The sequence below is a fragment of the Pogona vitticeps genome, chromosome 15 (assembly GCF_051106095.1).
Source record: "Pogona vitticeps strain Pit_001003342236 chromosome 15, PviZW2.1, whole genome shotgun sequence".
NCBI lineage: Eukaryota > Metazoa > Chordata > Lepidosauria > Squamata > Agamidae > Pogona > Pogona vitticeps.
Window position 1 is genome coordinate 11329705 of NC_135797.1, and position 25898 is coordinate 11355602.

Consider the following 25898-nt stretch of genomic DNA (forward strand, 5'->3'; position numbering starts at 1 on the left):
AGTCTCATAAGAAGAGAAAACTCCCTGGAAAAGGCCCTGATGTTGGGAAAGTGTGAAGGCAAGAGGAGAAGAGGGACGACAGAGGACGAGATGGATGGACACGGTCACCGAAGCGACCAGCATGACTTTGACCTGACTCTGGGAGGCCATGGAAGACAGGAGGGCCTGGCATGCTTTGGTCCATGGGGGGTCACGAAGAGTCGGATGCAACTAAACGACTAAACAAGGCTTTTTATTTTATTCTGCAAACTCTTCCTCTCCCTGCCAAGGACTGTCCTCTTGAAAGTCGAGGCCTCCGGAAAATGAGAAGTAAAATGGAAGAGTTTTGGGTTTACGGCATCGAAGGACCAACTTCCAGAGACATGTTCTGAACAAGGATGATGGAAACCTTTTAATGCACCCCCCTCTTTTGCTTCGGCCATGGGACAGCCAGTACTGGAACAGGCAAAGTGCAAAAACGTGGCCTATTCATACAACCAGATCTACTCCTACGTAAGTGCAAATGTTGAAACTGAGGCTGCCCTACTTTGGGGACATCACGAGAAGAGAGGATTCCCTGGGAAATGATCATAATGCTGGGAAAGCTGGGAGGCAGTAGGAAAAGAGGAAGCTGAAATGTGAGATGGACGACTCCCTAAAGGAATCCACAACTTTGCATTTGCAATGGCTGAGAGCAGGGCAGTTGAGGACGGGGCGTTTTGCAGAGGTTGTTTTTTGTTTTGCTCTGCTCAGGTGCGGGAAGGGGGGGAAGGAAAGGGGGTTTCCATTTTCTTTTGGGGGGTCATTTCCCTCTCAACTCCCTGTTAGTCTCCCCCCCCCTTTTTTTTAACAAATGTGTCTTAATTCTGGGGGAATGCATTTAAAGCAAATTCAGGCAGAACCAAGGGAATTATATGCTGCAATAATAGGAATACTACTTCTCTTGGCCCTTTAAGCTGTGGTTGCAAAGGAAGAAATTGTTTTGTATTTTGTTTTGTGTGCTACAGGGGTGTAATGTGAATTACAGTAGGACCCCCCTGTCCGTGGGAGATTGGTTCCTTGGGAAAAGATCATAATGTTGGGAAAACTGGGGGGCAGTAGGAAAAGAGGAGGCTGAAATGTGAGATGGACGGAGTCCCTACAGGAATCCACAACTTTGCATGTGCAATGGCTGAGAGCAGGGCAGTTGAGGAGGGGGAGTTTTGCAGAGGGTCACTATGAGTCCCCCCCCCACCATGCCTCCTTGCACATCAGTGCACAGCCTGGCCAATTTCAAGCCACCGACTGCGCATGTCACTAACTGGGCTCTGGTGCCTGACCATACCTTGACCCCTCCTTCCTTCCCTTCCCTTCCCCGCCCTCCCTCTCCGTGATTGGCTGAGCGGGAGCGCCTCTGAACCTATAAAAAGGCAGAGCTGGGGGAAAAACTGGGCGTGTTCCCTGTGGTCGCCGGAGGCTCCGCCCACCAGCAGCTCCCATTTACTGTACTGGGAGGGGTTGGGTTTTTTTTGCTCTGCTCAGGTGCGGGAGGGGGGAAAGGTGGGGGGAAGGGGGGGTCAAGGAAAGGGGGGGTTCTATTTTCTTTTTTGGGGGGGTCATTTCCCTCCCAACTTCCTATTAATAATAGTCTCCCCCCTTTAATTTATTTTTAATTTTTATTTTTTTTTGCAAATGTGTCTTAATTCTGGGGGAATGCATTTAATGCTAGTTCAGGCAGAAGCAAGGGAATTTATATGCTGCAATAATTAGCAATACTTCTCTTGGCCTTGGAAGCTGTGGTTGCAAAGGAAGAGACGGTTTTGTGTAAAAACAGTGCTGCAGAAGCGTTTTGATGTGTGCTTTTAGGGGTGTAATCCGAATTACAGTAGGACCCTCTGTCTGTGGGAGATTGGTTCCAAGCTCCCCCTCCCGTGGATGCAGCAATAATAATAATAATAATAATAATAATAATAATAATAATAATAATAATAATAATAATAATAATAATAATAATAATAATAATAATAATAATAATAATAATAATAATAATAATAATAATAATGTACTTGGGAAGTCTATGCATAGCCTGGTCTCCGGCTCGCTTTAAGAGCAAGTTTGGGTAACTTTATCTTTAGCAATATTTATTTCTAAGATTTTTCTCTTCATATTTTCAGACCATGGATAAGTGAATCTGCGGATACCGATCCTGCGGATAACGGGGGTCCTAGTGTACTGTGGTGCCTATAGGGAATGTTAAAAGGCTTGGTGGGGTCAGAAACTCAACCTAGGACTGGAGATGAGAAGACCTGGGGGTGAAAAATCAGAAAAATTGGAGGAAAAAGAGGGTCCCCCCCCCAAAGCTGCTTTTTTATTCTGGAAAAATTGGGGGAAAATATGGAGTGTGGAATATGTTCTTTTAAAATGATAAATAATGTGTTTATGACATGGTATTCAAACTAGATAAATGAAGACGTTAATGATGCATGTCTGAGAATTTATGTAATTAAAGCTATGATTTATTTTTAATTGCTTTATAGGTTGGGAATTTGCCTTCTACGCATTTGTGATAGAGGGATTGTATCTGGTGTTCCTGATAGCTGGGAAACTGTACTTATCCTGCAAATAAGTTCTACCCCTCCAGCCAGGCAGGGTTGCATCTTTGAATACTTGTGATCGGTTTTTCTCACTAACAGTCATGTAATAGACTGAGTTATATTAGAGAGTTTGGATATTTTGCTGCTTCCCGTTTCGTCTAAGGATGGCTTCAGAGAAAGGCGCTTATTCCGCTAAATATTTGAATGTTCTTTGCAGCTCCTCTGTCTTTCTCCAAAGGTATTAGAGGAATGGTAGACCATGGCGGACAGCCGTCCATTCGCTGCAAAAATCCAGTGAATGAGCCGTACATTCGCTGTAAAAATCCAGAGCAATGAGGTGATAAACTCAGAGTGCAATCAGAAAGGCCCCCACCAGTGAGTTTATACGGCTGAGCAAGGATTCGTACCCTGCTCTCCAGAGTCCAGGGTTCACTCTGTCCACGACACCACACCACACTGGGTACCTGTGGTTTAATGGGGACTAAAGTCCCACTCTTCCAGGCCCTAGTAGCCCCATATTCTACCCAAAAGATCCCACTGGCTGTCTGGCCACGGAGACAGGAGTGGGTGGTGGCCACCTCTCTCTACGTGTGGTCCAGTGACTACGTTTTGGCTGTTCCTTTATCCAGACCTGTAGCCAGAAGCTACGAAATGAGGAAGTGGAAAGCAGGGGGTGTTTACTACAAGCAGCAGCATCCCCCATATGTGGTTTTGGTTTTTCCTGAATCTCCGATTTATCCCCCATTATTTAACCATTCATACTGGGAGCAGAACGCTTTCACGAGTGATTCACAGCCCCAGTTGGAATATCTGTCCTTCAGCCGTTCTAACTTATACGCAAGCTTTCGAGAAGATTCTCCTTGGGTCACTGTTTACTTGGTGGGAAGGAGGACCTGCCATTCCGGCCGTGACCATCCGGTCCTAATGATGGCCGGCCACCCAAGGCAGATTCTTGAAAGGAAGGGCATCTCTGGATGGTGTTGAAACCATTAGAATCTTTGCCGGACGGTGCCTCGGAAGACCGTCATGGGTTAGAAGCGCCAGTGGCCTGGCTTGGTTCAAGAGGAGGGTGAACCTGGGGGGGATCTCCCTGCCTGGACACGATAGGGATGGAGGACCAGCGTGAGCTGCGCAGTATAAGAGCGTTAGGAAGGTCCCTCTCCTCCGAATGGTTCTTGGCTGATCTGAAGCTTGGTGTGTGTATCTCTTCCTCCCTAGAGGTGGTCTTCCAGCTTCTGCTGCTACCCTTCGAAAGGAAAGATGAAAGACAAGCCGGTGGCTTGCATCCTTCCTGCCGTCGCCAGAGGGGCGAAGCCAGAGAGCCTCGGGCAACAGCGATGTTGCAGCAGGCAGGAGGTCAAGAGACCCAACAGTGGCGCGCCAGGACTTGAGAGAGAGCCTTCGACCGTCTCACATCTCCCGTTCCTCCTCCTGTGTCGAGAAGAGCAAGAGGCCTTCTTCAGCCTGCTGGGTGAGATCATCTAAACCAGTGGTTCCCCAAACCTTGGGGGCCTCCAGATGTTCTTGGACTTCAACTCCCAGAAATCCTGGCCAGCAGAGGTGGTGGCAAAAAGGCTTCTGGGCGTTGTAGTCCGAGAACATCTGGAGGTCCCCCAAGGTTGGGCGACCACTGATCTAAACCTTCTGTTTTGACAGCTCGTGGAGGTGTGGAACCAAAGGCTGACGTCAGGGTTTCCCCATCATTTCATTGCATGGGTCGGGAACTAGGTTCTGTACAAATCTTCCCATCAGACAATGATTCCAGGCCACAGATTTCAGGGTATCACGCCACAACACTATTTTTTTAAATATTTGCTTTTGTATATTTACTGAAAACTTTGACATGTGTGGAGACAGCCTGCCTTGAATGCTAAAACAGCCGGGCTGATTTGAGGCGGTACGCACCTTCGCTTGGAGGAGTAGAAAGTACCATTTGCTGCCTATTTTAAGTTGCAAAATGTTTATTTATTTAAAATATTTTAACCCCATGTTTCTCCTTAAAAGTACCCAAGGCAGCTGAGATGGCTAAAAAGACTATATTTAAAAGCAGCAAGCAGACAAATATTTAAAAAGACTTAAACAAGTATTATAATAAAAAACAGGAATTAAAATCAGTGTTTCTCCTTAAAAGTACCCAAGGCAGCTGAGATCATTGAAACGGCTATACGTATTTAAAAGCGGCAAGCAGACAAATATTTTAAAAGAATTAAACAAGTATTATAATTTAAAAACAACAGGAATTAAAATCAGTGTTTCTCCTTAAAAGTACCCAAGGCAGCTGAGTTCACTGAAACGACTATACAGTACATATTTAAAAGCAGCAAGCAGACAAATATTTTAAAAGAATTATCTCAGCCTTTGTTAATGAAAAATGGTAGAAAATGGTTTTCTCTTTTTTTCAGAGGATGGTTTAATACAAGATTTCCTATCAATGGACACATGTTATAGAATCTCAGATAAGGTGAGTTTTCCATCACGTGATTAACCTAAAATTGCTGTTACAGCATCATGGCTGTTTCAAAAGATCATTGGAAACCAAATTCTATGTCATAGCATGATATGTTCCCAGAGCTGGGAAATAAGCTATTAAAATCAGTGTGTCATACCTAATTTGATAATTAAAAAAATAAGAGTTGTAACTGAAACTTAAATGCCATTGGCATTAACGGACTGAATAATAAACCGTCCTTTGCATTATTCCAATTAATTAACTTTTGGAGAGTACTTTTGAGGTGGTGGTGGCCATTTTTAGTAATTTTCATTTATTTTTGTAAATATATGGTGTGCAAAAAAAAATATATGTTACGCTGCTCACCTTTTACAGGTGTAACTATGCAGTAGGATTTTAGCCGGCATGAGATTTCTGAGTCTTTGTTTGTTACAGGTGGCTTTTCTGCCTTCTTCCTTTTCCCCATTCCACCCCTTAAGTTATGATTGTGGTCCAGAATGGAATTTAGTAATCCTCTCTTTCAGTATCTTATCGCTATGGCTCTGATGTACTTCAAACGTGCTGGCCTACATATGAGAGAATACACACGGATTAATCTCTTCGTTGCTCTGTAAGTGTCTTGTAATGCTTTGGTAAAATGGAAGGGTCCTTAATTGGAATTTGCTCGGAAAAGGTTGCGGGAAGGGCCCCTTGAACGTGTTCTAGGTCTCCAGCCACTCTTTTCTGCTACGGTGATGCCTCACTTGACGATGATAATCACTGTAGAGTGAAAACATTGTCAAACGAAATTAAAAAACCCATTGAAACGCATTAAAACCCGGTTAATGCATTCCAACGGGCTGAAAACTCACCGTCCAGCGAAGATCCTCCATAGGGGCAGCCATTTTCCATGCCTGTGCAGCGAGGAATCCGTCCCTAAGTACAGTGGGGGGCCATTTTCTTCAGCCGGTGGCCATTTTGAAACCCGACGATCAGCTGTTTTTGATTGTCGTAAAGCGAAAATTGGTTCCCTGCTTCGGGAACCGATCATTGCTAAGCAGAAAAACCCCATTCAAACCATCGTTTTGCGATCGCAAAAGCGATTGCAAAAACCTCACTGTCAAGCGGATTCGTTGTTAAACGGGGTAATCGTAAAGCGGGGCACGACTGCACTTGGGAAATCAGCCAGTATTTGCCTGTAAAGAGCAAATGTCTAGAGGTGTTCACATGTCCCCCATGACTACCTTGTCCTAATTACAGATACCTAGCAAATGACATGGAAGAAGACGCAGAAGATTACAAATATGAGATCTTCCCCTGGGCCCTTGGTGACAATTGGAGGAAGATGATCCCGGAATTTCTGAAAATGCGCGATGTCTTTTGGGCGAAAATGAAGTATAGAGCATTTGTTAGCCGGCGGTGCTGCGATGAGGTTAGCTGGCGCCGCTACTTTTAGTTTGCCTGGTTTTGATCCTGAGCTGGGAAGGGGTGATCAGAGAAGAATAATGATGTCTCTGCATATTAATTAATTAATTAATTAATTAATTAATTAATTAATTAATTAATTAATTAATTAATTAATTAATTCTATTTTGACCCCTCCTTAAAAGCTATGGCATTTTTCAGATGAGGGCCAAATGCCAAAGAGAGCGCCTTTTTATTCTAATATAGAAATTGATGGGGCTACCTGTTAAATTTTATTTTAGTGGTGGTGGAGCAACAGTCTATTTATTATTTTCTTTTGTATACAGTTTTGTTGGAGAAGAATGACACGATACAGTAAAGTTAAACAAAACATCTAAATCTATAATAAACGTCACAATCCGAAACAGCACAGATATTTTCACATTAGCAGTGAAGACACCGGATTTATAAAAATTGACATTTTAAAAGAAAAATTTGGAACATCCCAAGGCTGGCTGAAATAATTCGACTTGGCTTTCGCTCCTGGAAGGACATCTGATATTGTCGGGACTCGGGAAACACGTTCCAGAGCACTGGAGGGAGCGATAAGAAAATATATTTTTCCCGTTATTTTCAAGCTAAACAACTTGAAGAGTTGACACCTGGAAAAGGGGATACCCAGACCATCTCTGTTGTCCCTGGGGGTTGTGGATCCTATGCCTTTAATTTTATTTATTTATTTATTTATTTATTTATTTATTTATTTATTTATTTATTTATTTATTTATTTATTTATTTATTTATTTATTTATACCCCGCCCCTCTAGACCATGTCTACTCGGGGCGGCTTACAGCATAAAATAAGACAATATAAAATATAAATAATCTTAAAATACAATTAGTATATTAATTCATACAATTAGATTAAGAAAAAGTTAGCAAAATGGGATAAGATGAGAAAAAAAGAAAAGACTTAGCTGACTGGAGGAAAGGCCTGCTTAAATAGCCAAGTTTTTAACTGTTTTTAATGAGTTTTAAGCCACCTAGAGTGGTCGCTATGACCAGATAGGCGGGGTAGAAATTGAATGAATGAATGAATGAATGAATGAATGAATGAATGAATGAATGAATGAATGACAATAACCAACATCTTGAATTGAAGCTAGGAAAAAACAGGGGTGGTCAGTGTTATTAGTGCAGAATCGATGTCATATGGTTGTGACCAGAGGCATTTGTCAATAGTCTTGCCTTCAAGGGCAGGCCCACGTAGAGACAATTGTAGTAGTCTAGTCTTGATGTTACAGAAGTATTGGACAGCAGGATCATGTCTTCCAGACCAGGAACAAAAGTTTTCCAGACCAGGGACAGATGGTAAAATGAGGAGCTGTCCCTAGCTCCCACCTGTTTCTCTAGGAAGAACATTGGATCTAATAAAACACCTTACCTTCGTTTACAAGGGCATCTTTCGTCCATCAGCCCTTCCAGAGATAACAGCTGGATTTGTTGTTTGGTGAATGACCAGCGTGACTCCCCTCTGTCTTTTCTGGGTCCAGTTTGTTAACCCACAGCCGCGTTGCCCCGGCCTCAAGACAACGGATAAGGATTATTATAGCCGTTTGGCTGCTTGGGTTAACAACAGATATAACTGGGTGTCATCAGCAGATCACTGGTGATGACACTCGACTCCAAAGTTATGAATGATCTCCAGCAGTGGTTCCATGTATAGCGTTAAAGAGCCTTCGTACTGCAACAAAGGAACTCAACAAAGCAAAAAAAAGGAGACATGGTCTAGAGGGGCAGGGTAAAAAATCAAATAAATAAATAAATAAATAAATAAATAAATAAAATAAATAAATAAATAAATAAATAAATAAATAAATAAATAAATAAATAAATTCTGGGCTGCCGAAGGGGTGCAAAGCAGAGCTGGTATGTTGTACGTCACTCTCCTCCAACAACTGGCCATTCTTGTTTGCCCCTCCCCAGCATTCCCGAACCAGTTTCTTTGCTCTGCTTAGCAGTCGAGAACGGAAGGCCCTGTGGGGGGGACCTGCAAGAATGGTCTTCGGGGGCACCGGGTGTTAAATAAGAGGAGTGAGAGAAGCTAGAATCATGGGGTGGGAAGGGGCCTCGAAGACCATCCAGTCCAACCCTCCTGCTCAAGGCAGGAATCCAAAGCAAAGCAGATCTTGACGGAGGATGGTCCAGTTTTCTCTTGGAAAATGTCTCCAGCGTTGGAGCATTCACCCCCATTCCAACTTCGTTGATCCCGTTGTCCTACTGCCCTAACAGTTAAGAAGTTTTTCGTGATAGACAAAATCTAACTTCCTGTAGCTTGAACTCATTATGACGTGTCCTGGACTCTGAGATGATCGAGAACAGATCCTGCCCCTCCTCTATAGGACTACCTTTCAATTATTTGAAAAGGGCTCTCCTCTCTCTCCCCTCCATCTTCCAGTGCACAATTTTTTTCATTTTACAGAGGAACCGTACCTAAGAGCATGTCTTTTGAAAACGGGACAGATCCAGCCCTGGGGAGTTTCTGTGAGCCATTTTACACACCACCGAAGCGGAGGGTCGGAGTGAAGTTTTCGGAACACCACGCTAGAACGATTTACACTGATTTTTTTTTTTGCCAAAGTATTCTGTGTATTTGGTGCTCTGGATTTATTATCTTTTTGTAACGGCTAGCCTCCTTGTTGCCTAGATCATGTTGAGGAAGCCTTCTCACTGGGCATGGTCCCGCGAACGAGCCGCCCACCACAGTGGGGCGCTGAGGAGTTACTTGAAGACGGACGACGACTTGCTCCCTAGAGGGCCGGGGGTAACGCCCCCAGTCTGCCTTCTCTGTGCCTGCGATCTGGTAGAAGAAGATACGGAAACAGCTCCCTCCCGCAGCAGCGGGATGCCTGCCACGCCACCGACCCAGGATTTGAACAGCTTCCCTCTTCTGATGGTAGATCTGCAAACGGATTATAGCATGCTGAGTAAGTACTAATAATGCCTTTTTAACTTGATGCACGTTCTAACTGAAAATCATAAACTCATGGAGTTGGAAGGGACCTTTAAGGCCATCCAGTCCAACCCCCCTGCTCAGGGAAGGAATACAAATCAAAGCAGAGCTGACAGAGGTTTCTCCTGCTTTCTCTTGAATGCCTCCACAGCGCTGTAGCGCTCACCGCCTCCCGAGATCATCGGTTCCGTTGTCGTACTGCTCTAACAGTTAAGAACTTTTTCCTGATCTTCAGCGGAAATCTGGGTTTCCGTAGCTTGAGTATTATGTGTCCTGCTCTCTGGGGTGGTTGAGAACAGGTCCTGTCCCTCCTCTGTATTTCAAACATTTGATAAGTGCTATCCTATCTCCTCTCTGTCTTGTTTTCTCCAGGATAGACGTGCCTAGTTTGTTCCATCTTTTCTCCAAGGCTGTGATTTCCAACCCCCTGATCATCCTTATTGCCCTCCTCTGAACTTGTTTGAATTTGTCAGCATCCTTCTTAAAGTGTGCTGTCCAGAACTGGACACAGGACTCAAGAGGAGGCCTAACCAGTGCCGAATAGCGATGAACGAGTCCGTGGGGTTTGCACCTTAAATCTAAACTGGGTGGTTCTCTGGGGTGAGGACAGGCACAGTTTAAATGCTGAAATGGCAAGTGGTCAGTTTATTGAATTTCCTAGTGTGATATATTGGATAGAGGGACGGACTAGGGCTCTGGAGAAGAGGGTTCCAATTCCCGCTCAGCCACGGAAGTTCACCGAGAGGGAGTCGAATTGGTCAAACCACTCCTTAAAGTATCTCACTTACCTCGAAAGCCCTATTAGGGTTGCTATGTCAGTTCCGAATTGACAGCACAGAATACACAAGTTCTACCAATCCGTGTGTTTAGCAAGATTTCTGCTTACAGTGGCGCCTCGCTTTACGATTGCCCCGCATTACGGCGATCTTTCTGTGACCGCAAAATGATGGTCTGAATGGGATTTTTTCGCTTTGCGGTGATCGGTTCCCTGCTTCAGGAACTGATTCTTCGCAAAGCGACGGTTTTCCTCCAGCTGATCGGCGGTTTCAAAATGGCTGCCAGGTAAACAAAATGGCTCCCCACTGTTTTCTGGGAGGGATTCCTCGCAAGACAGCCACCGAAAATGGCCGCCCTATGGAGGATCTTCGCGGGACGGTGAGTTTCCAGCCCATTGGAACGCATTGAAGGGGTTTCAATGCGTTTCAATGGGCTTTTTATTTTTGCATTACGACGTTTTCGTTCTACAGCGATTTCACTGGAATGAATTAACATTGTAATGCGAGGCAGCACTGTGCATGAGAAAGGGAAACTTTTTTGTTAATATAAATATTTTTTAAAGCTTCTAGAGTATTGTCCCATAATTGTCCCAGTCCAAAGTGATGGGTAGGGGGTTTCTCTAAATCAGAACCTATGGTTGCTGCAGCAGTGTGTGTGTGTGTGGGGTTCTACTGTGTGTCAGCACAGTATTTGGGACCTTGACACAGCCGCCACCTCCCTGTCCCCCCGCCCCCCAGCTGCCAGAAGAAGGGGTGTACCGTTTTCTGTCAGATGTCAGAATTGATGGTTTGTGGATGGCAGTCTGCAACTGTTTTTAATATGGGTATTCCGTCAACACAGCAGTTACCCCATCGCTAGTCGGAACACTTCTGCGTTCAAGATAATAGTAATGCTGTGGTTATAATTTTCATCAAATGTGTAGCTTCTAAATTCTCTGCAGGTTATGGTTTCACCTTAAATCTTTTGGCTGGCAGTCCTGCAGGAATCTGATATGGAGACGGAGGGAACAGACAAGGACGGCCAGTTCCTGGGCTAGCATCCGGTGGTCAAGGCTTTTCTCCACACAGACATTATTTCCGTCCTCGGAGTGGTTCTTGTTGGACGTTCCTATTTTTCATCTCCATCTGCAGTGTTTATGCACTTTATCTTCCCGTTCATAGAGAGAACACACAATGTTGTATTTGTATGTATTTAAAAAAACAAAAACCTAACAAACACGGGCTATTCAGTACGACTCGTTCAATGCCAAATACACTGGCTGGACAGACTCCTAATAAAAAAAAATATCTAGGAGACCAGGCTAACGTCGAGAACTTTTAATGATTTCTGATTCACCAGCGGTTATTCATTTATTCATGGTGCATTTTTATGCTGCTTTTCGGCCCGAGGCATTCCAAAGCCCGTTTATCTTTTCCAAAAAATATTTCCTTGCTGCCAGGTTTACATTTCAGAAGAGAAAAGGGAATGAGGGAGGAGGTTCGTTTTTTAAGAGGGTGCTACTTCATAAAGTTACAGCCCTTGTACTGGTCGCTTCGGGTGAAAACATGGAATGGCCACTGCTTGGTAAAACAGGAGGGCAAAGAAATGCCAAACCAAGACCTTCTTTTAGTAGAGAATAGGTTTGCATCCTTTTTCCCCCCCTGGAATATCTTATGCTTTTGCCTTTTGAAATGTATTTATTGTTATATTGTTACTGTTACCTGTTATATTGTAACAATGTTGCAATATTGTTATATTGTTACATTTAAAGTTACATTGTGTTTACATATAAAGTTAAACTTCCCTTGGAAATGGTGCTCAAAATACTGTAGTCTACTAACACGGAATGATGCAAAAAGATAATTTGGACTAAGAAAATTAAAGCCTAAACTGATGAAACTCTTAAAATTGTTAAGGACAAGTGAGAAGCAAACGTAAGAGGTGACAGGATCAGAATCCTAAAAGTAATCTTCCAGTAAATTGTCATGTAGAGACAAAGAGATCTATTACTGTACAATAATCAGTGTAAAGAAACAACAAGAGGGAAGAAATGAGAGGCCAAACATCCAAGAAATTAAAGGGAAATTTAACTCTGGAATAGGGGTGCTCAAAGATTAACAGGGAACATATTATCTAATCAGGATAAAATAGAAAAAAATATAGAAATAGTCTGCTGAAGAACTATACAGAAGCCATGCAAGGATGCCAAATTCCTTTGAAGAAGAACCATGTGATGAAGAACCTAGTTTTAGAAAGTGCAGTGAAAGCTGCTCTAAAAGCATTTGGAAAAAAATAAATCACCAGGAATAGTTGGGATACTAATAGGATTATTATTTATTTAAAATATTTTTACCATGCCTTTTTCCTTAGAAAGGTGTCACGGTGGCTTGCATCATTAAAAGACAGTATGTTAACCTAACAACAGTGATTACACAATACTGAAAGGATCAAACAAATGTCACACTAAAAATGGTAAACAAAAACAACACCAAAACACATTAAAACAGTATAATACAGCAATACATTTAACAAACCCACTCAGTCACTCGCCCCAGAAAAGCTTGCCTGAAGAGAAAGGTTTTCACCTGCTTGTGGAAAGACAGCAAAAATGGGGCCAGCCTGGCCTCATGTGGGAGGGAGTTCCAGAGTCTGGGAGCAGCCACAGAGAAGGCCCCTTCCTGAGTCCCCACCAAATGCACCTGTGAAGGTGACAGGACTGAGAAAAAGGCTTCCCTTCATGATCTTAACACACGAGCCAGCTCACTATGGGAGAGATGGTCTTTGAGATAGTTTGGACCCAGATTAATGAGGGCTTTATAGGCCAGAACCAGCACTTTGAATTGTGCCTGGAAACAGATTGGCAGCCAGCAGAGCTGCTGAAAACAGGGAAATGATGTGATCCCCTGTGACCCACCCTATCAGCACTCTGGCTGCTGCATTTTGGACCCATTGAACTTTCTGAACACTTTCGAGAGGCAACCCCACATAGAAAGTATTACAGTAATCCAGTCGGGATGTAACTAATCCATGTGTCAGATCAGACGTCTCCAGGATCAGGCACAGCTCACACACTACAGTGGTGCCTCGCTTAACGGCGATAATCCATTCCAGGAGAATCACTGTTAAGCGAAAACATCGTAAAGGGAAAATAAAAAGCCCACTGAAACGCATTGAAAACCGTTCAATGTGTTCCAATGAGCTAAAAACTCACCGTCCAGCGAAGATCCTCCATACGGCGGCTATTTTCAGTGCCTGTATAGTAAGGAATCTGTCCCTAAACACAGCGGGGGGCCATTTTAATTACCCGGTGGCCATTTTGAAACCACCATCAGTTGTTTAAAAAAATCGTTTTGCGAAGAATCGGTTCCTGAAGCAGGGAACCGATCATCACAAAGTGGAAAAAAACCTATTTAGACCAGTGTTTTGCAATTGCAAAAGCGATTGCAAAAACGTCGTGAAGCGGATTCGTTGTAATGCGGGGCAATCGTTAAGTGAGGCACCACTGTACTTTAAATTGTGCAAAGGCTGTCCTGGGCACCACTGAAACCTGGGCAATCCAGACTGAGAGATGTATCCAAAGGCACCCTCAAACTGCGCACCTGTGTTACTCCAGACAACAGGGTATCAAAATCCTAAGAAGAATACAGTGGCCAATATGGAAAGCCAAACAATGGCCTGCAGATGGGAAACATTCAATATATTTTCCAATCCAAGGTAATGTCAAAGAGTGCAGGAGCTATAGGACCATTGCATTAATTTTCCATGCAAAGCACAGCGTTATGCTCAAGATGTTGCAACATGGAGTGAGAAATACCTTCTGTTCAGGCTGGATTCTGAAAAGGAAGAGGTCCTAGAGACCATACTGCTAATACATAGCGGAACATATCAAATCCTAACTTCTTGATGTTCAAGTAGGATAATGTCAACAGCCTTTGACAGTATTTGGTAGGCTTAGGACCCACATACATTACCTTGCTGTTTTGTAAGGGCCCAACCCTTGACAACATAATCCAGCAGGAAACGGGGATGGCTTCTTTAAAAGAAGCAGGAAATGAGGTGTTTGAGAGTTATTTCCAAATAGCTTTTTTTTTTTTAAAGGCAATTTCCTGGTTTTCCAGATCATCTTGGCTGCGTTCTGAAGCTCTGGGGTTGGTGAGGTGAAAAGACATGGATGTCCCCGAGGTATCAAAAAGGATGTGTATTGCTGAGGGGGAGAAAGGATCTTGAGAAAATAGGGAGAATGGAGAGGCGGAAACTGGCTGGCCGAACAAGTTCCAGCACATCTCGGAGAGACTCAGCCGAGATCCACGCTTCGTAGTGCGCAGCAGATATTCACAACCCAATTTGTGGCAAAATTTTATAGCTATAAAACGGCTGCCTTATTGGGCAGACGTCCCAGAAACGTCTGGCGTCGCATCCCCAGGACAGCCAAGGACCATGATATAAAGAAGACCTTGGCAGCCCTTTTCCTGCCTACATCTTCTTCATTGCCTCAATGAATACACACCAGGGGGTACCTGGATCGTGCGGCGGTTTAGATCTCCCGGGTTGCGAGTTCGAATCCCCCCACCCTGGTGCTTACCGGGGTTGGACTGGATGACCCACAGGGTCCCTTCCTGCTCTGCAGCTCTAAGATGACTCTTATTAAGTTGAGCTGTTTGAGAGCCCCCCCCCTTCCATCCCCTGCTCCGGCTTCACTGGAGGGGGGGCAGTTTTTCAAAGGCCACGCTTGGGGTCCTCCAAAGGCACAGGGGGGGGGCGAGGCGTTGAGAAAAGACAGCCTTGCTGCGCCCCCCCCCCCAAGTCCATCCGTGCGCCACGATCGGAGAGCGCACGGGCCGTGGCGCGCCAAGCTCGTGCGCCCCTTGGAGCGCCTTTGCCCCCCTTGCAATGCGGAGAGAAGGGGGGCAGGGGCCGGGCAGCCTACTCTCCCTTCCCCCCGGGGTAGGGGCGAGCAAGCGGGGCGATTTCCCCCGCCTTCAACCCCGATCCGATCCCTACCCCCAGGGTTTTTTCCCCCCAGCCCGTGCGCCCTCGCCTCTCCATTCCCCCGGTTTGGCGAGGGCGCACGCAGGGAGGAGTCTGGCAGGGAGGAGCCGCTCCTCCTCCTCCTCCGTTGACTTCCAACAGCTGCACAGAGGCGGAGGGAGGGGGGGATCGGAGCTACACGCGAGTCGGCCAGGGCTTGGGCGAAGCAGATCGCCCCCGGAGCCTTGGCGATCCCCCCTGGCCCGCTGGAGACGCCCTTGGGTGACAGGTGAGCCTTCCCGGGAGGTGGGCTCTGGGTGGGGGGGGATACTAAGCGTTTTGGGGGAGATCGGCTCGGGACCTTTGAGAAGGGCGTTGAGCTGGGCTGCAAAGGGGGGGTAAGGAAAGGGCCTGACGCTTCCGCGGTGCCTGCCCGGTTACACAACCCCCGCCGCCCTCTTTTTTTCTTTTTTTCTGGCGGCGAAGTTGGCTTGACCCACGGATTCCATGGCTCTTGATCTTGCTCTGTTTATAGCCGGTCGTGTTTCTTTGGGGTGGGGTGCCTGTGCGTAAATGGAGCCACTGGGTGAGTGACTTTCGGTTTTGGAGAAAAGGAGAGAAGGATCGGGGACAGGGGGAGGCTTGCGTTCAGAGTGCCAAAAGCCCAGCGGCTTCCTGCGCTCTCTTCTGCAGGGCACTCCCAGAATCGGGCCCCCAAGAAAAGAGAGAGAGAGAGAGAGAGAGAGAGAGAGAGAGAGTCTGAGTCCCTTCCAGGCAGGCAGCAGCTGGGTCCAGATCCGTCCACAAACCCACTTCCAGTGGTGGCTACTCTTGCCAGGAGCAGATCTTCTGCAAAGCTAACGGTTCTGCCTTCCCCTGGTCAAGGCCAAGTCAGCCTCAGAGACTCAGCCCAACCCTGCAAGGTTGCCAACATTTGCAGTGCTTGGACCGGCCCTTCCCTGCTCCGACTTTGAACCGGTTAGGGAAGGATGCCTTGAATAAAATAATAATAATACAAACTCACTTAACTCAGGCTTAAGTCCTCTTTCTCTCTCTCTCTCTCTGCTGCAATGCTGGGCTCCTCACCCCAGAACAGTGGACGCTCAGGCCTCGGCTCTGGAGCTGGTCCCCATGGAACGGTTTCCTCTGAACCGCTTGGCAAAGCCGGCCACTCGGAGGCCTCCCGCTCCTCGGGGTTTCGACTTCTGTCCCTGCGGAGGAGTTTTGCCAAAATGTGGGATCCCCCAGGAAGGATCCTCGGCCTGCCTGCTCACCCCGGGACGGCTTAGGGCTCTCAGTAGACACCCACACGAGGTTCATGGTGGCGAAAAATCGACTTCCTCGCCGCTGTCGTAATATCCCTCGTGCCAAGGAAAGGTAAACCTGAGAAGCCGGGATTCCCTCGGCCAAGCCGTTGTTGTGTTTGTCTAAAATATTGAAACCACGGAGTCTCTCCAAAAGAATTCACAGGCAGTAGCGAGGAAAGGAAGCCGTTTTCGGACACCGTTTATGACGGATGTGTGGAACTTGCGAGGGGAAGATTGGAATGGCTTTGAGCCCAGTGGGCTGTTAAAAAAAACCCGACAACCCTGTTTTGGTCCATTTAGTGGAACCTCATGGTTCAGGGGCAGTCTATCCCTTTGAAGGCCAACCTGAGGAAATAGCAAGGGGAGGTGGTTATGTGTTCTTGGCCTGGGCTTGTGAGCCAGTGATCTTACAGGCCAGGGTTTTGAGACAAGATCTTGGGCTACCAGTCACATTGGCCTAATCCAGCCGGGTGCTGATGCTTATGGAGACGTGGTCTACCCCTGTTCCGAACATGTGAACAGAACTGGCTTGTCTGATAGGGGGTGGGCTTGTTCTTCACAGTCCCCCCCTCTCAAACCCAGCCCGAACCTCACTTGTTTCTGCCTGGAAGGGAAGTGCCAAGTTTAAAAACTAATTCTCACCGAGAGCGAGCAAGAAGTGTTTACTTAGCTATTTTTTTAAAAAAATTATATACCGTCTCCTTAGTGCAAAATCCCTATTCTGGCCGCTTCGACAAGTGAAAATATATTTTACATGATCAAGAGACGGAAGGTTAAAAACACCAACAGCATGAAAACTAAAGGTGGATTCTCAGTAACAGCAGGATCGGGGTCTAAACCGAAACAGGATCTCTGGGGCTCATTTCTGGCCTGGAGGATGAATTTACCGGCAGATTGGAAGCTGCCTTCGGTGTATCCCTTGGATAAGAATGCCTGGTGTAAAGAGAGGAAGAGGAAGAGGAGGCAGTGAAAAAAAAATATTGATCCTTGGCCAGCATTCAGAACTGGACTGGTTGTATGTAAAGTTGAAACGAATACATTCATGAGAGTACGGTGAAAAAGCACAGCGAAGCGAGGAAAAAACCCTTGTTAATGTCTTTTGCGTGACTTGTGTGTGTGTGTGTGTGTGTGTGTGTGTGTGTGTGTGTGTTTGTGTTGGAGCCTATCATTCCCACAATCCCCCCACCACACCCTTAACGATGTTGATTAGGAACGATGGGAGCTGCCCTTCGATAACACACACACACAGACACAAATTATTATTATTTTAAAAATGTATAACTTCTGAACTATTAACGAGAAAGCCCGGGGCCGTGTTCCTGGCCTCAAAGTGGAGTCCGCTCATTCCTCCCAGGAAAAAAAGGAAGCTGAAAATATGTTCTGGTGCTTTTGTTAGTTGTTTCTCCCCCCCTTTCCCCCTCCCCTTAATTTCCACCATATGTTTTGTGTGTGTGTTGCAGCCTTTCCCCCCCCCTCCATGTTGATGTGGCAACAGAGCTTAGAGAGTAAGTGTCCTGAACAGGCCTGTTTAGTATATTGTTATGTAAACGAGTCGTTACTTGGAAATTTGCATGTGAGGCAGAGTAGACTTCTGGGTCTAGCTGGGCGGGGTATAAATTTAATTAATAAATAAATAAAGAGGTAAATGGGCTGCTTTGTTTCTAAGAGTACTAGGAGGGCCCTGGAGCAATTTAGTTGCACGATTCGAACTGTGTGCTCTTGTGGTTCTGCTTACAGAGGCATTGCAAGATACCTTACCGCCTGAGGCAAAAGGCAAGATTTCCCCCCCCACTCCATTTTGTGGGAGTATATTGTATTTTTGCCGTTTCTTCCCCAGCGTCTGGAAATGTCACTCTTTTCCATCTGCTGTTTCGTAGATCCTGCCAATGGTACACCCATGCCCGCCGGTTGGCTTGCTTTTCCAAGCATTAAACACAGGCAAAGTGTCAAGAATTGCAGAACAAGGAAGTGGGAAGAGGGGGCCCTCAGAGGTCATCTAGTCCAACCCCCTGCTCAAGGCAGGAATCGAAATCAAAGCAGATCTGATGGACGGTTGTCCAATTTTCCCCTTGAAGCCCTCCAGCGCTGGAGCGCTCGCCACCTCCCGAGGTCCTCGGTTCCATTGTCGTACTGATCTAACAGTTGAGAAGTTTTTCCTGATATTCGGCCGAAATCTGGTTTCATGTAGCTTGAGCCCATTATGGCTTGTCGTGCACTCTAGGATGACCGAGAACAGATCCTGCTTCTCTTCTGACTGACCTTTTCAAAGATCTGAAAAGGGCTGTCCTCTCTCCCCTCCGGCTTCTTTTCTCAAGGCTAAACCTGCCCAGTTCTTTCCATCTTTCCTCCAAGGGCTTGGTTTCCATCCCCCCTCATCATCCTTATTGCCTCCTCTGAACTTGTTCCAATTTGTTAGCATCCTTCTTGAATGGTGGCGTCCAGAACGAGACACAGCATTGAAGACGAGGCTTCACCAGTGCCAAATAGAGAAACTAATACTTCATGGGATTTGGAGACTATACTTTTGTTAATACAGCCTAAAATCGCATTTGCTTTTTTTGCAGCCGCATCACCCTTTGGGCTTTCCGGCTTTGATCTGCATCAATTCCAAGATCCTTCTTACTTTTAGTATTACTGAGCCACCCTTTGGTTTCTTCCCCACTAGGCCTAGAATGTTGCATTTATCCCTGTTAAAATTCATTCTGTGGTTTTTCAGTGCTCAAGCCTATTAAGATCTTTTTGAATTGTGTTCCTGTCTTCCAAGGTATTAGCTATTCCACTTTATTTTGTATCGTCCACAAATTTGATAGGTGTTCCGTGCACTGTCTCATCCAAGTCGTTAATAAAAGCGTTGAAGAGCTGCGGGGTTTTCATAGGTGACAGAAGTAGAGCAAGTAGTCCATATGATTCTGTGACTGCTCAGGCTTCATAAATTTCGAGTGTTGTTTTTGCAGCCGTTACTCTGGCAGTCACGCCAGATCAGCCGAGATAATAAGTAGGGAGAATGCTGAGGGTTCAGTGCACATATCTTGTGACTCACCAGAGCCATCAAATCATTAGAAAAGTAATTTTTGGACCCACCCCATTGGGGATCACAAATGCGGTTTCTGGAAGCGGGAGTCTTAAAAAGTAACTTTTCCCCCCATCCGTGTCCTACAAACTCCATCCGAAGATAAATATTGAAATATCAATCATCTTGAATTGTCAGCTGCCTGGCTCTCAATGGGACATTCCACCCTGCCGAAGACATAAAAACATAAGGAAGTTGATTTGGATCTAAGGCAAATTACCGTTACGGGCGGGTGGATGGTGTTCACCATGTCTGTTGCGTGGGGTTAAGAGTGATGGCCTGCAGACAAAATTTATTTATTTATTATTAAGTGTATGTCTCTCTTTCCTGCCATGTAGGGGATATAAGGTGAGATTTTTAAAAGAACGTTTATCCTGTGCTAGCCTCTCCAGTTCCACACAAAAAAAATTGTCTAAAGGTGGAAGGACAGCAGGGAGGCCCCACTTGATTTCCAGTGGATGGGAGTTCCACAGTCCTGTCCTCTCCGCTCTTGCCTTTAGAGCAGTGGATCTGAAACCTGGAGAAGCTCGTGTGGGAGGTGTTGTCTGGACTCCTAATAAAGAACCCTTCTTCCTACGTCAAGTAAACAATAGCTAGCCGTCCGGTTACACAAGAGTGAAGGGACTCCTCAGATATTGCAGGATGGCAGTCACAGCCTCCTTGCCTCAGGTGTGGTGAGGGATCCCACCCCATATCCACGTCAAATTCAATTTGTCAGAACATTTGGTTTCTGTACATAAAATTAAGGCAGGTCACCGTTTTCTCCAAATGGGTGGCTCCGCTCTCCGCCTCACAGAATTAGAATCACTTGGTATTTATAGCGGTAGAGTAACAGAGGTCTTCTGGTGAGTCCGTGGCTGTTGGAGCCATTTGGGGAGAGCCCAGGGAATAGGGAGATCCTTAAGTCACTTTACAGAAACTCTAGAACTGGCTTTTGTGCCTCTTAAGATTTGCTGGCCGCTATTATGGAAAAGCCTGGCGTGCTCTGGCCCATGGGGTCACGAAGAGTCGGACACGACTAAACAAACAAAACAGTTATGGAAAAGCCGTATGACATTGTTTCATTGTACCCTGGGGAAGAGTGAGCTGATGAAGGAGTAGGAAGGAAGCTTACCAATCTACCTGCGGCTCTAGAAAAGACAGATGGGCAGGGGACACCAAATCCCGCCTGGGTGTATATCTTGTCTGTTACTCCTCCTAGAAAAGGTGGTTTGAACGGTTTCCGACATGCATTTGGGTGGCATTTGGGCTCTGTTTATGAAGGGGCCTTCCAAGTGAGATGTTTGTTCTCCCAAATGTACCTGTTTGGGGAAAGTGAGAGAGAGAGAGACCAACGCTGGCCACTAGACACCTCTACTGATTCTTGTTAAACGGCTCCGGGTCTGGTTCTGTTTAGCGCGAGGACAGGGCAGAACGGACCGTTTCTAGGTTCCCCGAGGCGTGAGAGGGCAATGACAGGCAACCATTGTCGAAAGGAGCCGGCCGCCTAAAGAAGACCTTACCAGCAACCTGGAGCTGAAGGAGTAAATGGCAAGCGATCCTAAGGCCGCTGGTTCCGCCCGGGCTGTGGGCGGCGGGCAAGCCTCCCGGCATCTCCGACGCATCGGCTGCACGACTTTTAAAAGCCGTTGCTCAGATTGTAGAAGAAAAAAACGAAACGCAAATGGCCGACGCAAAGATTGCACCCAACCGGATGGTATAGAGATAATAACAGTGGAGCTAAGCAATTGCACGGTATCCTGTATTTATAAACCGCCCCATGCAATCTATAAAACCCCAGACAGTTCTCTTAAGCAGCCTCTCAACCATGGAGAAGCTGTGCTAAAATAGAGGGTGAGGGGACCTTCCAAGTAGCCTCGAGGCATGAAAGCAAATTATCCCCCATCTTTCAATGGCAGGAGATGGCCGCAGAAAACTATAACCTATTTGTTACTGAGCCTGTAACCCAACGGTGGGTGAATTCAGTCTGTACCCCAATGCCAAATAGCACTGGCCCATGGCGTGCCAGTTCATGCCAGCAGGTTCACAATTCAAGATGATAGACACGATCAAGAGCAGCCTTCTTCTGCAGGAGAGATGATTTCTTAAGAAGCGGGTTAGCGGAAGTACGGTACTGTACAAACATCGGTCCATTCCCTGGGAGCCCGTGACCAATTTGTCTGTATCCAGAGGATGAAACTACCTCCAAGGCCCACTATTGGAAATGAATCATCATCATTTTTTTTGGAACTGTTTGCACAGAGTCCTTAACTGTAGTGGACCCTACCGGTCCTCTCTCCAAATGGTAGCTTTGGACATGAGAAGAACGGTAGAGCGCCAGTCCTACATTTAATGTAACATATTGAGGATGTCTTGGAATGAGGAAGATGATTGAGTTAACCATGTGCTCTTTGCTGCTGGTAGGGCTGGCTGGATAGCTCATTGAGCGAGGCCTCTAACTGTTGGATGCACCCACCGAATTCAAGGAATAGCAACCCTTTTTGTAAAAGCACGACTCTTTCAGGGATAACGCAACTGATGCAAAAGTATGGTCTACGCGAGGGCAACGTCCAGGCTCCTGTTTTGTTTAATATCTACACACCAAGGACCGCCCGCTTCCTGGAGGGTTTCATTTATGCCGACGATCTTGCCTTTGTTTCCGAATCACACCGCTTTTTTCAAAAGATAGAAAATCTTTTCGTAGATGCATTAGAGGAACGTGGCTCATATTATGATAGAAATGGACCTAAACTCTGCTAAAACTCAAATGTGTGCCTTTTCTCCTAGATGTGAGCAGGCCTCGCGTCGACTTCTGGTTACCTAAAAGGAAAGCCACTCCGATTGTGGTTTTACCCCCAAATAAACACCTAGGTCTTAACTTTGGATTGTATGTGGACCTATAAGGTAATAGAGGTTCCCCTTGACATTTTCAGTCCAGTCGTGTCCGACTCTAGGGCGCGGTGCTCATCCCCGTTTCCAAGCCGTAGAGCCAGCGTTTTGTCTGAAGACCGTTTCCGTGGTCACGTAGCCAGTGTGACTAGACACGGAATGCCGTGACCTTCCCACCGAGGTGGTACCTATTTATCTACTCACATTTTTTACATGCTTTCGAACATGTTGGCAGGAGCTGGGACAAGCAACGGGAGCTCCCTCCGCCGCATGGATTCGATCTTGCGACGGCTGGTCTTCCGACCTTGCAGCCCAGAGGCTTCTGCGGTTTGACCTGCAGTGCCACCACATCCCTATCGACCTATAAGACCCAAAATACAAAGCAGAAAGGATTCTGCACGGAACAATATTCGTTGAATACGATCAGGAACTAGTTGTGACACACAACCTCAGACACTGAGAAACGGAAACTTGTTACCCTGAAGACAGTTTTGCCAGCCTGGTGCAGCCGTGGTAGTTACGGTGTGCGGCTCCCTGATAGCACTGTTTGGTATGGGGGAGAAAAGGCCTTGTCTACTTGTGTTTCTACTTTAAATGACCCGCCCTTCCCCTTTAAGAGCTGGCCCACGCCTTTGTGGCACACTGCTCTGGCATCCAGTCTTTTGGTCATGATTCATTGCTATGCAAACCAGCTCTTTGTTCTGCCTTCCCGGGCTTGTACTTGAGTTAAAATCAATTGCACTGAAGATTAAGGACTTTTAAAGCACCTGCTGGATCACACCAAATTTCATAGTCCAGACTGGCCTGTATATACAGTGGTGCCTCGCTAGATGATGGTAATCCATTCCACTGAAATTGCTGTTTAGCGAAATCATCATCTAGCGAACAGCATCTCCCCATTGGAATGCATTGAAACCTGTTTAATGCGTTCCAAGGGGGAAGAATAATCGTCTAGCGAAGATCGGCCATAGGAAAGCCGCTTTGCGAACCGCCGATTAGCTGTTTAAATTGCTGTCTTGCGAAGCTTAGGTCCCAAAAACACCCGTTATGCGAGCGCGGAGGGAGCTGTCAAAATCGTTGTCTAGCGAAAATCGGTTTGCGAAGCAGAGGCCGAACATTGTCCAGCAAAATTCCCCCATAGGAATCACTGTTTTGCGAATCGCTATAGCGATGGCAAAAAGTCAATGTCCAGCAGAAAAAACCTGTCATGCGGGGTAACTGTCTAGCGAGGCACCACTTGTATGCTGGATCGCCATTTCCCATAGAGGAACATCTCCCATTGCTGTGGTTTTGGTATCTATGCCGCTACATTTCCTTTTATGTTGCCCTTTGTCCTAAATGTGGTTCTCTTTCCACCTCCCCTCTTGGCTTTCCCTGAAATGCAAATTTACACCCACTATTCAGTTGTGTTTCTTGGCCAATATACCTACTTCCTGGTTTGAGGCTTCACTAAGGGTTAGGTGTTAACCCCACATCCTTTGAAGTCTTCCATAGCATTTTTTTAAATCCCTTGATTCCTGGAATAACTAGGTTGGGAGACATGGAAAAGAGCAGTTCAGCTTGCAGGGCGAGCGAAACGCAGCCTTCCAGACACTCTTTGAATTCCTCGCTGATGACTGTGCTGGAGTTGCAGCCGAATAATATCCAGAGGACAACATTTTAACCGTCAGTCACCAGTCAAAAGGGAAACTTCAGTCAAGAAATCAGAAGATGGAGTTATAGAAGGGCAGCCATGGAGGAATGAGAAAAGATCATCAGGTGCAAGGATGTGTCACCGGAGACCCAGATCAAGATCATCCACGCTGTTGTTTTTCCGATCGCCGCGGATGGGTGTGAAAAGCTAGACCGTTAAGAAAATGGACAGGGGTGGGGAAAACATGATCTGTTTGCAATTTGGTGTTGGAGCCTTCTAGAAAGACAAGCAGATCAGATCAAACTTGAATGATCGCTGGGAGCAAAAAGGTTGTAATGGAGACTGTCCTGCTTTGGACCACACCTCACTGAGAAGACAGGATTCTCTGGAAAAGACAATAATGGCGAGAAAATTAGAAGGCCGCAGGAAGAGAGGACACCGAAATGCGAGATGGACGATGCCCTAAAGGAAACCACAGGCTTGAGTCTACAAGACCTGTTTTGGAGAATGTTCATTCATAGGATCACCGTACATTAGGCGTGACTTGACAATAACAACCACAAATTAAGAGTATATTCATAAATGTGGCTGCCGAGGGAGGGTCCGAAAGCTTAGGAGATAGACGTGTGGATAGATGCATTAATAGAGAAGAGTTTTGACATGCACGGACAGAAAACGCATTGCGCAGTTCCAGGTTTGAATATTCAGCCAGGTAAGGAACCTGGGTTTGACACCGAGAGAAGTTTCTCTTCCTCATTTTTCTACCCTTGCAGGCAAATGATGGAGATAGCATCTTTTCCTGGAACCATCCTGCGGTTTTACAATGTGGCAAGGTTTTGAGTAGCACAGAGGGCTTTGTCAGGCAGACTCAACCACGGTGCAGCCTCTGGTTCCCTCCATCACCCTGCCGGTTGCAATAAAGTAGGCCCTGCAAGCCACCACTTAGATTCTGATATCATTGAAAGACAATTTTAAAGCTAAAAACAAGTATGGTTAAGTCATGTCCGACTCTTTGTGATCCCATGGACCAGAGCACACCAGGCCCAACTGTCTTCCACGGCCTCCCAGAGTTTGGCCAAATTCATGTTGGTCGCTTCAATGACCCTGTCCATCCATCTCGTCCTACGTCATCCCCTTCTCTTGCCTTCACATTTTCCCAACATCATCCAAGGAGTCTTCTCTTCTCATGAGATGGCCAAAGGATTGGAGCCTCAGCTTCAGGATCTGTCCTTCCAGCGAGCCCTCGGGGTTGATTTCCTTCAGAATGGATCGGTTTCTTCTCCTTGCAGTCCAGGGGATTCTCAAGAGCCTCCTCCAGCACCACAATTCAAAGGCTTCAATTCTTCGGCGGTCTGCTTTCTTTATGGTCCAGCTCTCACATCCATACATCACGACAGGAAAAACCATAGCTTTGGCTATGCAGACTTTTGTCGGCAAGGTGATGTCTCTGCTTTTTAAGACGCTGTCGAGGTTTGTCATGGCTTTCCTCCCAAGAAGCAGGCGTCTTTTAATTTCGTGGCTGCTGTCCCCATCTGCACTGATCATGGAGCCCAAGAAAGTAAAATCTGTCAGCTGCATAGACAGATATGAAAAAGGAATAAACAAATACCTCTCTGAGAAATGGTATACGAAAGCAATACTTAAAAAACAGTCAAAACAATAATGCGTAAGAGTTCATTTAAAAAATCACACCCAGGTCACCAGACACTGAGAGAAAGCTTGCCTGAAGAGGAAGGTCTTTGTCTGCTTGTGAAGGGACAGCCAAGACAGGGCCAGGTTGGCCTCCAGTGGCAGGGAGTTCCACAGCAAAGAGAAAACAAGGTATATAAAATCCTCCCTGATTTATTAGGATACCAGCATTCAGGGGCTCAGGTCTGCTTTACCAGGCTGAGATGACTG

At 46.1% G+C, this 25898-nt stretch overlaps 2 protein-coding genes across 3 annotated transcripts in view; both read left to right on the forward strand.

The window, feature by feature from the left end:
- Nucleotides 1-1413: 1413 nt before the first annotated feature.
- SPDYC (speedy/RINGO cell cycle regulator family member C) lies at nucleotides 1414-11965 on the forward strand. Of its 2 annotated transcripts, none has more exons than XM_072983985.2 (7): nucleotides 1414-1500; nucleotides 3771-4023; nucleotides 4955-5013; nucleotides 5526-5611; nucleotides 6241-6412; nucleotides 9092-9371; nucleotides 11149-11965. In XM_072983985.2, exons 2-7 carry the CDS (start codon nucleotides 3813-3815, stop codon nucleotides 11208-11210), a joined length of 870 nt encoding a protein of 289 aa, XP_072840086.2. In that variant the 5' UTR covers nucleotides 1414-1500; nucleotides 3771-3812; the 3' UTR covers nucleotides 11211-11965. The 2 variants fall into 2 exon arrangements, with proteins under 2 accessions (XP_072840086.2, XP_078238202.1); XM_078382076.1 differs by having other exon boundaries at nucleotides 1441-1475; nucleotides 3773-4023.
- A 3288-nt stretch (nucleotides 11966-15253) lies between these two features.
- The window catches only part of CAPN1 (calpain 1), a 45844-nt gene continuing 35199 nt past the window's right edge, over nucleotides 15254-25898 (forward strand). The window contains exon 1 of the mRNA XM_072984396.2: nucleotides 15254-15410. The gene's annotated coding sequence lies outside the window, so the exon portion shown is untranslated. The remainder of the gene's footprint in view (nucleotides 15411-25898) is intronic.